Source organism: Cibotium barometz, chromosome 2, assembly GCF_041138505.1.
Source record: "Cibotium barometz isolate CiBa-2024 chromosome 2, ASM4113850v1, whole genome shotgun sequence".
Taxonomy (NCBI): Eukaryota; Viridiplantae; Streptophyta; class Polypodiopsida; order Cyatheales; family Cibotiaceae; genus Cibotium; species Cibotium barometz.
Genome location: NC_141047.1, coordinates 62,970,599 through 62,983,850, shown reverse-complemented (window position 1 = coordinate 62,983,850; position 13,252 = coordinate 62,970,599). Strand labels below are relative to the sequence as shown.

General features: G+C 44.4%; 1 protein-coding gene across 1 annotated transcript in view; it reads left to right on the top strand.

Annotated features, from left to right (window-relative positions):
• Nucleotides 1-13,252, top strand: part of LOC147641337 (enhancer of mRNA-decapping protein 4-like) — a 56,866-nt gene that overhangs the window by 34,611 nt on the left and 9,003 nt on the right. Inside the window, exons 7-8 of the mRNA XM_086812269.1 lie at nt 228-2,018; nt 2,138-2,494. Coding sequence (XP_086668395.1) covers nt 228-2,018; nt 2,138-2,494 — 2,148 coding nt within the window. The remainder of the gene's footprint in view (nt 1-227; nt 2,019-2,137; nt 2,495-13,252) is intronic.

The following is a 13,252-nucleotide window of genomic DNA, read 5'->3' as shown; positions in this document are numbered from 1 at the left end:
CTTATTTTTTGAACATAAAGCTTAGGTTTTATTGTATGTTTTTTTTTTCTGGGTTGTGAATAAATTTAGGTGTTGGAGTTCAAACTCATTGCTAGCTTGGTGTGGTAGCCCACTCAGGCAAAGGCCTACCTACCGCTGACTTGTTTTGTTGTGATTTTAAACAAATGTATGCTTTTTTTGTGGTAGAAGTTTGTAAATTTTGTATATATGCTTATGAATCTGCACAGGGGCCATTGAACCAAGAGCTTAAACTCTGGGTGCCTGTTTTTGGAGAGGGGTCTTTTTCTCAATCAGGTCTAGTGGACTGGAAGTGCATTCAAAGACTTGATATGAAGAGCTCTGCGTTAGGAAACCCGGAAGATGCATTTTTCAATCAAGTGTTTTCAGTTCCAAGAGCAAGCGTGACCTTGTTAGCTAATGCAAAGAGAAATGCTATCTATGTAGTGCATGTCAACTTTGACTCACATCCATCTGTGCCTCAAATTGATTACCTAGCAGAATTTTCTGTGAAGATGCCTATCCTCAGTATCACTGCCTTGAGTGATAATGTTCTCGATGGCCATGGTGTTGTGGAAGTGTACTGTGTCCAAATGCAAGCTATACAAAAGTATTATCTGAACTTGTCACAATGCCGACCACATGTTCAAAATGCCAAGAAGTCATGTTTTGTACACCATGTCCCAAAAGTATCAGACATTGACACCACTGCATTTGTCAAAACTTCTACCAGTGCATTTGAAGTAAGTTCCATTTTGAGCCCCAAGGCACTCTCCAATGTATTGCAATATGACAAATCTTCTCACGCTAGTAAAGCTGTTCTTTTTGGCAAAGGGGATACTCTTTCTAGCTCTCCAAGTCAGTCACCACGGACCACCATACAGTTAACTGCGATGCCTGAATTGAGAGCAGTTCCGAGCTCTACCATAGCATTAATGAAAGAGGCTGAAAGGAGAGAGGTTCCTGCAAGGGATTTTGCATCTGGCATTTTTCAACTTCTACTTCCCAATTCACATGTTGAACTGGGTCCTTTTAGTCCAAGGGGTCTGCGTGTAAGGGCAGCAAAAGGTTCAACCGATGATGTGGTGCCAACCTTAGTAAGCTCTCCAAGAGAGGAGCAGGCAGATGCCTTCTGCAGGCAGGAGCAATCTGTTCCACTTTCTCTATCGGATGTGGATCTTCAGGAACCTTTGCCTCCTAGAAGAAGGGTTTTTGATGAGAATTTGAGCATGGATGAGGATCGGGACCTGCAAGTTACGTCAACCTCTGCGAAAGTTTCTGCTAATATTTTAGAACAGCAAGTTGCATCCAGCCCTATGCAGTTGATAACACCTTCTGAACTCATGTCGATGGTTGCAAGGACACAAGCTGAGGCTGATGGAGGGCTGGCTGCTCAGTTCCTTCAATCTGTTGGCATGTCTGAGGAGCTCTATAAAGTAGAACCAAAACCTGAAGGTGATGTGAAAATTTCTTGTCTAGAAGTAGCTGATCATACTGCTGTATATCCGAAAAGCTTCACAGAAAACAAATCGTGTGTTAGTAGTGTTGTAGATTTCATTGAGAAAGCCGAGATAAGTACAGTCTCTGAGCATTGTTCTGCTTCTACTTGTGTGGGGAGAGAGCTGGATGGTATGGAAGAAGCACCTTCTCAGCAGCTACTTGAGGAAGGAATACATCAGTATGATAAGAACAGCTTTGCAAAGAAGGATCCTTCACTCAATTGGGCAATAGGTGGGGCAGTTGAACAGATGAAAGAAGCTGATAATGCTGGTGAATCCTCATCCTCACCAATAATACCACGGGTTCGGAAAAAGAAAAATAAGAACAAAACTGATGCAGTCGGTATAAATGCAGCAAGAACAACAGCAGTCTTGACATCTGCTTTTGCTCAAAGATCCACTACTCTGGCCTTGACCCCCAATGCTTCTGAGGGGGTATCATGTCAAGGGAATACGAGTGCATATCCATCATCATCAGTGCTTGCAGCAGAAGTCATCGCAATGCAGGAATCTCTGAACCAGGTTTGTGTTTCAGATGTTTAATTGCAGATATTATGGGCTTTGATTTAGCAGGGGAATCCTCTTGTTATGATGACTCTTATCTAGTAGAGTAGCTGATGTTTTCATCTGGTGCCTTGTAGCTATTGACCATGCAGAAAGAGCTTCAAAAGCAGATGACCATGGCGGTAGCTATTACTGTTGCCAAAGAAGTGAAGCAACTAGAGACAGGTCTTGGACAGCATATGGAGAAGATGCTCAAAGCTCACATGGATGCCATGTGGGCTCGGATACAGGAGGGTAGTGCAAATCATGAGAAGTTGGAGCAGGAGCATGTGCAACTAGTTACTCTGTTTTCAAACTGCTTGAACAGGGATTTGCCTGCCAACTTGGAAAGAGCTGTGAAGAAAGAGTCGTCATCGTTAGGTCATTCTGTTGCCCGTTTAATTTCACCAAGCATTGAGAAAGCCATTGTACTAGCTGCCAATGATGCCTTCCAGGTTTGTTCAATATCTTGATAAGCTCCTCGTTTTCTCTCTCTTTCTTTTTTTCTTTCAGCAAAATGCCCCTTGTTTTCCCCTTGTTTGAGAAAGCCATCGTACTAGCTGCCAATGACGCCTTCCAGGTTTGTTCAATATCTTGGAGCTGCTCCTCGTCTTTTCTCTCTTTTTTTGGTTGCAAAATGCCCCCCTTTTTTTTCCCTTGTAAGTTGGAGGCTAATGTGGACTTTCCACCATTGTGTGATCATAAAATTTTATATGTAGATATGTATGTATGGATGAATTCATGTGTATGTATGTGCATCTTTACAGTATTGTGAGCCTGTAAAGCTGCTTTTGAGCTTTGCAGTCCTTCCCAGATGGCCCTGTGGCATTCATTCGTTTGCTAACTTGGTGCCCCTTTAGGTAATCTTCCCACTATAGAAGCATTTCATCAGTTGACGACCCTTGCATGGATGCAAGCTGAAATCAAAGGATGCTTTCCATGCTGCATTCTAGAGATGCATCGAATCTGGGACATGATATTGCTTGCTGGTGCCAATTGCCTGGTAGTTCCATATTGAAGATTACATTGTTGGGATATTCGTAGCTTCATCCATGTGATACAGCCCTTTATGTGTTAGTGTGTGTATGCATGTGAACCACCTCTTACGAGGAGATAAGATAAGTGTGCCATGAGGCAACACATGTGTGTTGTGTGATTGTGTTGAGTCATAAAATAAGGTTTTATACCTACAAAAAGGCATTTTACTCATCAAACAAATAGATCAATCAAATCATTTGAGTTGTGCAAACCTGTCTCTTTCTTGAGCATTCTACTCTCCCTTAACAGTCGACTCTCTCTCTATCACTGTCAATATGGAGTACAAGCCTCCATAGCCAGCCACAACATACCCTAGTCTTTCTTGATTCCAATATGGTATTAGAGCTCAGGTTACGTTTCTTTGAGTCATAGTTGTCACGGTACGAAAATACGATACCGTACGGGAATTTTTGGTACGATGTGAAATTTTCGGACACCGTACGATAAAATACGATTTTTTTAAAAACACTTCCAAACTATGGAGCTTGAAGCTTGAATGTGAGGGAAGGTTGGGGGGGGGGGGGGGGGGGGGGGGGGAGGAGGAGGAGTCTACAGTGCTTGAGGAACCAAAACATGGAGATGTGCCTCTCCCAGTTGGATCTCCCAGTTGTCTCCAAAAAAGAACCTGCATGGGTAATGCAATACCAAAGGTCTCCTAGTGTAGCGTTTATGACTAAGGGACCTTCCTTGCATAAATACGTGCAGTGCATCTAGGGTAATAGGTTTAGGGACTCCTCTAGATCAAAATGGCCATGTCCAAATCTTCTCCCTCGTACATAACTTGAGAATCTGATTGTCTAGCCTACCTATACCAGGGATCTCCAAGTGATGTAGCAAGATTCTCTCATCCTACCAATCAAGTGTACACTACCAGTCTACCTTGCCAGATTTTTTAGGTCTCTTAGCAACCCCATATGGAATACTGAGTGGACACGAAAGTTGCGAAGTATTGTGGGCATTTGGGATCTTCGTTAAGTAAGATTTCTATATTTTTTTTAGCATTTGGAATTTTTTTCTCAAGGTGGGGGGGAGGGAACTGGTACCGTACAACGAATGGGTTCGCACCGGTACGAGAAACAACTATGCTTTGTGTTTAGGGGTTCACATTTCAGTGCTCCCCTTTTGCATCTGCTGAAACCTCTCTCAGGCCTCCTGCAGCGCAACCATTCTTTCGAATTGCTGGCCCGCTTACGCCATCCGTTCTCCTCTCTCTTGCTTGTGATGCATTGATGTGCTGCAAAGCTCTGGCACCTCGTGCTTGCTTCATCGCCGTCTTCATGAAGTTGTTCGCCATCTGTGTGCTGGTTCCACTTTCCAACGAACTTGTTACTTCATCCTTACATGGCAGGACCAAACATATTGAGGTCCACTTTCACTTCGTTCGTGAGCTGGTCGCCGACGACATCATTACACTGGAGTATTGTCCTTCTTGGGACAACATTGTTGATCTCTTCACCAAACCTCTTCCTCTAGATACTATTGGTCAGCTCCTTACCCGTATGGGAGTTGGACCCCTGTGCTGGAGCTGAGAGGAGGTGTTGGACATGTCATCTCCAACTCTCTTTTACTCCATTTTATCTAGATATTTATATGATATTTATAGGGAATTTTCCATATTTCTTAGGCTGTTTTAGGCATTTTTATGTGTTGTGGACATTTCTGTCGCCAGGTTGCCCACATGGCTCTCTCTATCTTAATACTTTAATCACCTTTGAAAGCCTCCACGTCTTTAACTTCTATCCAACTTGTTGACCATTGATTCCGCACTACCTCACCTTCTACACGCCTTCTTTGCCATCTGCCCTGTTCACGCTAAGGCTTAGAAACCTTGCTCGCTCGCACCCTCTGTGCCCTTCTGTCTTCGAACCATCATTGAGCCACTACCATTCTCTTTGCTGTAGCCTACAACATTATGGCTCTATCAATCACTGCAATGGACAAGTTCTCCAGTGTTGGGTTCCCCTACTTGGTAGACAAGATGCAACTTCTCTTGATGAGGGAGGGCGTTTGGAGCATAATCTTTGGAGATAATGGAAATCCGGGAGCCAGTGAGCTAGAAAAGGATACAATGCAATGAGAGCTATTGCACTAATTGGCTTCAGTTTGGTAGAGACACTCCCGTCCATCACATAGACTTCACACAAACCGCCAAGCAAATTTGGGACAAAACAGAGACTCTTTTTGGTAACAAAATCACTTATTATAAGGTTTTCTTGAAGTTGAAGTTCTTTGATTTGAAAATGCTTGATAATGAAGAACTAAGTGATCACCTTGCCAAGTTCTACTCACTAGCCTTAAGTGTGAGCCTGATGATTAGGACAAGGTGGCAGTTCTCACAAAAAGTATGCAAGATGCTACCCAGTTTCAGAAAACCATTGAAAGTCCACAACACCCCCATAATAAATAAGGGACCATAAACATGGACCTGTTGCTAACTTGGAGGAAAGATCATGCACATAGCTTTAAAATCATTTGAAGACATGGTGGCCTTGTTGCTTGAAAAGGAAAGAAGAAACAAAGAAAGTTATGCCAACATCAGAGCAGTGTGGACTATGACAAAGCTTTTGTAAGAGCATAGAAGTGGAGGACCAACAAGAAGATTCAATATAGGTATTGCAAGAGGATGGGGCATAAGGAGGCCAACTGCTTCAAAAAGATGGAGAAAGAGTAAGACAAACATCACGCAAATCTTGCTGTTGAAGATGAATAGGAACCTGCTGAAGAGGAGAAGATAGTTGCAGCAACGGCCCAAGTTTCCCTCGATGAGGTAGACGATGAGTGGGCATTCTAGCTGCCTTTATGTGTGTGTGAGTCAATAAGGGTTCTTTGCCCTGAGTAGTGTCCTGAAAATCTAACTGTATCCATGTTTGTGTGTGTTTTTATTTCTTGTGTGTGATAGGGTCTTGAAGCTATAAAGAGCTCCTTTTTCTCATTTATCCTAGTTAGGAGCCAGGGAGTGATTGAAGTACTAGCCTTGCTACCTCGGTCAAATTATGTGATTGGAGGGCTATCATGACACGGGAGGCGTGCATGATGAGTTGGCTCCTACACAATATGTGATGGGGTTGAAGGCAATGCCTTTCTTTCGTGTTGGGTCTCACCATCTTCTCTCTAAACGGGGTTTGTTGGGATATTCGGAGCTTCATCCATGTATTACAACCCTTATATGTGTTATTTTTTTTTTTGGGAAAACGATCCTTCTATTAGTTAATGAAAAACAGTCACAAAGGGCTAAATACAACCATAGGGCTAGATACAAACGTGCCTCATGTACAGGGCAAGGATCAAATAATCAAAAGAGGAGAACTACACTTCTCCTCTGGCTGGCCGCTCTATGAGAAGGCTATCTCATACAGGGGGAGGGGGGGAACAACCACACAGGTGGTTTGTAATGCCAAGTGGGGTCACCACCTCTATCAGTGAGAAAAGGGCCAGGCTGCTAGAGCCTCAAGAAAGCTTCTTGCCGCTTCCGCATGCGGTCAGAGCCGGTCAGAGCCACCCTGCAACTTCCCCCACTGACCGTGGAGGGTATGGATGATGTCAAGCCAAATGCTCCTGATGGACTTAGCAGGCGGAGTGTGGGTACCCTCGATGGCTTCGCTGCATCTAGCTCACCATATGTGGCAGGTTGCAATGCTACTGCAAATCTCCCATCTCTGGCATAAGCCCGGTTGCTAGTGGTCAGTAGATGGGGCTGTGTGACTGGTGAAGGAACTAAGCAGTTAGGGTTAGGGTTTGGAGGTACTTCAACAGAAAACGTGAGAGGCAGAGAGAGGAACACGACTGCTCATGTATTCAGTAGTGATAAAAGTGAAGTACAATAGCCACATAAAGAAGTGACCTAATAGATGTGTTCACATGGTCCGGCCATAAAGTGTGCCAGGTGGACCAAATCACTTATAAACTATTATAAGTGAAACTAAGCTAAAACTGGGAGAAAAAACCTCCACTAACTGAAGTAAAAAGTGCCCCAGTAATCTACCGATGATCACTAGCACTCCTCTGGGTGCATACACAGCATAGAACCCAACAAACCCCCTTGGAGTGATATGTGATCACTGTACATCATCCACCAAAAGGAAACAAATTCAAAGCAGTGCGGAATGCTTCGAATTTCGGACGTGGTAATGCCTTGGTGAAGATGTTTGCCACATTCTGATCTGCAGGACAGTAGATCAGACTGATATCACCTGCCTGGAGTCTCTCGCGAACAAAATGATAATGAATCTCAATGTCTTTCGTGCGAGCATGAAACACAGGATTCTTGGCCATAGCAATGGCACTCTGACTATCAGTATAGATAGGTGTAGGCTCCTCCACTGAAATATCCATATTAGTCATGAGATGACGCAGCCAGACACACTCAACGGTAGTAGTGTAGGCTGCTCTGTACTATGCCTCACAAGACGAAGTGGCCATTGTGGTTTGTTTCTTGCTTAGCCAAGAAATACATGAAGAGCCAAGAAAGAAACAATTTCCACTAGTGGAATGTCTGGTATCAAAATCACCAACCCAATCTGAATCACTGTAAGCATATAACTGCATGTCACCCCCCTCAGGATAAAGCAATCCAAGAGACAAGGTACCCTGCAAATACCGGAATACACGCTTCACAGCTTGCCAATGTGACAATCGCGGGCTGTGCATGAATCTGCTCAACTGAGATACGGCATACTGAATATCTGGCCGTGTAGTACACAAGTAAATAAGGCACCCAACAGCCTGAGCATATGTAGTGGCATCAAAAGAAATACTGTCATCTTGTAGTGACAGTTTCATCCCAGGCTCCATAGGAGTGCTAATAGGCTTGCAATCCTAAAATTTAAACTTCTCTAGAAGTTTAGCAACATATCGAGATTGCAACAACCCAATGCCTCTGTTATCCTTTACAAACTGTATGCCCAAATAGTAGTGTACGAGCCCCAAATCAGACATGTCAAATGTCTGTTGGAGTATCTCTTTAAAAGCTGCAATTTTGTCATTATTTGATCCCATGAGCAAAAGATTATCTACATAAAGACTGATGACCAGCAGATCTTTCTCTTCTTTCTTTACATACAAAGTGGCTTCTGATGGACCGTTCACAAAGCCTTGAGTGAGTAGGAAAGCATCTATCTTTGCATACCAAGCTCGTGGAGCTTGTTTCAAACCATACAAGGCCTTTTTCAGCCTGCATACTTTCCCTTCATGACCATGTTCTGCAAAACCTATGGGCTGATATACATAAACTTCCTCCTCGAGGTCCCCATGTAGGAAAGCAGTCTTGATGTCCAACTGGTGAACAACCCAACCACGATGTGCAGCCAATGCAATGACACACCTAAGTGTCGACATACGGGATGTAGGAGCAAATGTCTCCTCATAATCAATGCCCTTCTTCTGTGCATAGCCCTTTGCAACTAGACGGGCTTTGTACCTGTCAATGGATCCATCTGGATGTCTTTTCAACTTATAGACCCACTTAGTACCAATTGCTTTCTTGCCTTTGGGCAGATCAACCAAATCCCATGTTTGATTCCTTTTAATAGAATCAAGCTCATCCTGCATGGCTTTATTCCAATGCACATTGTCTCGTGCATCCACAAATGAATTAGGCTCATCATCATCCTGTAAACTGGCTGCCATAACCATATTCAAATCCATGATGTGTGCATGCTCATTGGTCCTTGTCTCCCTACGAGTACGACCAGCAAGAGGACCCTCTAGATGGCTAACCTGTAATGTTCTCAAATACCATCTAGGTATGTGTCTGACTTGTGGTGCCTGCTGCCCCATATTTGGCTCAACTTCTGGCTCAATTTGCTGCTGAATTTCTGCACCACCTTCATGATTGGCTGGCTGTCCTGTACCCTCATGGGTTGGATCACCAACTGTGGAATGAAACTCCATAGGTAGTAGACCTTCAAACACATCATTTTCAGCCTGATTTGCATCATAACCAGCCATGGATATTTCTGATTTTTCATCAAAAATCACATCCCGACTAGTGAATATCTTCTTGGATAGTGGGTCATATAAGCGGTAGCCCTTGCTCTCACGGCTATACCCAACAAAAATGCATTTTGTGGCTTTATCATCCAACTTCCTCCTCAACTCTTTGGGTATGTGTGCATATGCAAGACGCCCAAAAGTATGAAAATGTGATACCGAAGGCTTGCGGCCATGCCAGGCCTCAAAAGGAGTAATCGAAACCAATGCCTTTGTGGGACATCGATTCAAAATATGACAAGCACACATAACAGCTTCCACCCAAAAGATATGTGGTAGCTTCTTCGCCTTTAACATACATCTGGCCATCTCCATGAGTGACCGATTCTTCCTTTCTGCAACCCCATTCTGCTGTGGAGTATAAGGAGTAGTATACTGATGTTTGATACCTCTACTCTCAAGAAAGGAATTCAACATGTGTGACATATATTCCCCCCCTCGGTCAGAACGGAGAGTTTGAACCTTGCATCCTGACTCTGTTTCAGCAAGTGCTACAAAGGCCAAAAATGCATCATATACCTGTGATTTCTGTGTCAATGGATAGACCCAGCATATACGAGAGAAGTCATCAATAAATGTAGCAAAATAGAAGCAACCTCCTAAAGACTTCGTCTGCATGGGACCACAAAGATCACTGTGTATAAGCTGCAACTTTGCAGTTGCTCGTAGAGCCTGATCACGTGGGAAGGAAAACCGATGCATTTTTCCCAAAATACATCCTTCACATATGTGATCTGGAGGCTTCTCCATAAGAGGTAGGTCTGTGAACATGTTATGTCGCTGCATAAGCATAAGACTACCAAAATTCACATGCCTCATGCGAGCATGCCATAACTCCGCATCAACCATAGCTGGAGTAAGAGTGAATGCATTATAAGCAGACTGATCCACTGGCTGAAATGCATCCAACTGATAAAGTCCCTGACATAATGTACCAGTAAGCATCAAGGTCAAAGCATTAGCTTTGTCTCTGACCATGCATTTGTCATCATCAAAGTGGACTTGCATACCACAGTGTGCTAAAGAAGAAATGGACAACAAATTCTTCTTTATCCCTGGTACATATAAGGCATCTGTAAGGCGAAGAATAGAGCCATCAATGGCTGTGAGCTGAATCTCCCCAATGCCATGAACTGGATATGAAGCAAGGCATCTGTAAGGCGAAGAATAGAGCCATCAATGGCTGTGAGCTGAATCTCCCCAATGCCACGAACTGGATATGAAGCATTATTGGCACACTGAACAGTTTTGCCAACAGGGGCAGGGCCTACATGACAAAACAAATCCGTGCGAGATGTGATATGCTTTGAAGCACCACTATCAAAATACCAAGTACATGCATGCTCTGTCACACTGAGTGCCTGTGAAGACCAAGAGGCATCATAGCTGCATGTGTAGAAACAGTAATCCGTGTCCTCAACAAAAGAAGCAGTCTCTGGAGGAGTTTTAGAGGAATCAATTTATAGACATCCCAGATTCCTTTGCCTTCTCTTTGGCAATCCTCTTTCTACACTCTATGATGTAGTGACCTGGCTTCTTACAGTAATGGCATTTGCCCTTCTTCTTGGGCTGTCCATCACCTTTCTTGGTATCCTGAGATGAACCACCATCACCTGAATTCTGATTTGAACTCTTTGGCTGAGATTTGCCTTTCCCTTTTTGACCTGTAGTAAATGCTTGTTCAGCACTTGTGTTCATATTCATATTCTTCCTGATTTGCTTTTCTTGTAGCAAGAGAGCAACAAGTTCCTGATACTTAAGGGGTTCAACAGCATTCCTCATGCTGAGGTTCAAAGAGGTATGAAAAGCCAAGTAAGATCTTGGCAAAGAGTTCAAGATGGTGGACACAAGCTGTGTCTCAGGAATAATCTCATCCACATTGATGAGTTGCTCTCTCAAATCCTGCAGCTTGTTCAAGTGGCTAGACATATCATCTCCTTCATGCATTTTCTGATTTTCGAGCTCTCTTTTCAAAAACGAGATCCGAGCCTCATTACGAGCAGCATATATCTGCTCCAAAGTCACCCATGCATTCTGTGAAGAGTCAACTGAACGAATATGAGGTATAATAGACCTCTGTACTGACAATGCAATGAGTGACAAGGCTTGTGCATCTCTGGCATCCCATGTCTTCTGAGCATTTGTTCTTTGAACAGGCAATGGCTGACCTGGTGCCTGTACCTATTGTCCTCGTCCACGAGCACCCCCTTGGGGAGGAGTCTCTGGAGCCAATGGACCTGGACGTGGTTCATCACCACTAACAAAATCCCAAAGACCTTTTGCCACGAGCACATTTCTCAGCATAAAACTCCACAAGGAGTAGTTCATGCCATCCAACTTGTCTTCCTTAGACAAATACGTGAATACATCACTCTGCTGTTGATTTGCCATTATGCCAATGCACAATGTTGTACCTGTGTATCAAAAAACCCAAAGCAACAACCCTGAAAGCTAACTGTACTCCACTGAATACAGCTAACCCAAATATGCCTGCACTCTCAATCCTCTGAATGTGCAACACAATGCACCACTGACTGAGTAGAGCAGCAAAAATGGCTTACACAGTGCCAAAATGCCCAAAAATGCCCAAAGTTACTGCACCCAAAACCTTGAGATTTCTTTGCAAGAAAATCTGCCTGTATCTGCCAGAAAATTTTCACAGAGAAAATGCCCAAATTTCAAAACTTGTAAAGCTTACCACAAATGTGACTTTTGCAGGTACAAGTCGACTGTTTGCTGTACGGAACAGTAGACAGGTACAGGTCGACTGTACGACGACTGTACGGAACAGGTACACGCAGCAGATGCAGTACGGAAACTGCTGTCAACTGGTCAGCTGCTGCAGGTGTGCGCAGCAGGTACTGAACTGCTGTACGGAGCAGGTTCTGTCGACTATACGGCGGATGTACAGAGCTGCAGGTACACGTAGTAGGTACAGTATGGAGACAGCAGTCGACAAGTACTCTACGGAGCTGGGCGAGCAGTACACAGCAGCAGGTTCTGTACGGAGCTGGGCGAGCAGCTGACGGCAAGTTTAGGTCACCTGTAGGTACTGTACGGGGCTGGGCGACTGTACGGAGCAAAGCAGGCGCCTGTACGGAGTAGAGCGACTGCACCTGCAGCAGCTGACGGGTACTAGGCGAACTTGGCTGTACGAACAGCTGACTGTGCAGCTGAGCGAAATGATAACAGGCGAACTGTACGGACCTGGGCGAACTCTGCTCTGATACCAAATGAAGGAACTAAGCAGTTAGCGTTAGGGTTTGGAGGTACTTCAACAGAAAACGTGAGAGGCAGAGAGAGGAACACGACTGCTCATGTATTCAGTAGTGATAAAAGTGAAGTACAATAGCCACATAAAGAAGTGACCTAATAGATGTGTTCACATGGTCCGGCCATAAAGTGTGCCAGGTGGACCAAATCACTTATAAACTATCATAAGTGAAACTAAGCTAAAACTGGGGGAAAAAACCTCCACTAACTGAAGTAAAAAGTGCCCCAGTAATCTACTGATGATCACTAGCACTCCTTTGGGTGCATACACATTATAAAACCCAACAATTGGTACTACCGAAATGCGGAGGTGAGAGACCTGTCTATCGCGAATATGTGGAGAATCCGCAGCCAGACCTGCTGAGCCTTCGGGCAATCCCAAAGATAATGTCGTTGAGACTCTTGAGGGTGGTCGCACCTTAGTCAAGCTGCTGGTCGACCTCCAATTGCCAACCAAGTGTCGACCGCCAAGCTCTCGTGTGCCACCAGCTAGAGAAAGAGGGTGATCTTGCTAGGCTGAAACTTGTCCCAGAGCCTCTTAAAAAAATTTGAGAGGAAACGCTGTGAGAGGCCTTGTGACTGCCAATGTATTGCTATTGCCGGGGTGCCATCAATCTTTGGCATTTGAATCCTACGGCCTAGCTGTGTTGTAAATGCAAAAAAGGGGGCATCCAATGTCTCCTCCCGTCAGCAGGGTCATGCCAAGTCCACTCTCCCAGGTCCCATTGGAGGCGCGTGAGAGGACGTCTCTCCCATATCCATAGCCGCTAGAATCTCTCCCTGGCCACCTTGTAGGTGGGGGGTCTATGTGCCACTTCCGCGCCTTAAATCCAATCATCCTCACCCTCTGTAAAGTGCAGCCACTCAAATCCTCCAAGGGGGGCTCGGATCTCTCTAATCTGCCATGTGAACCA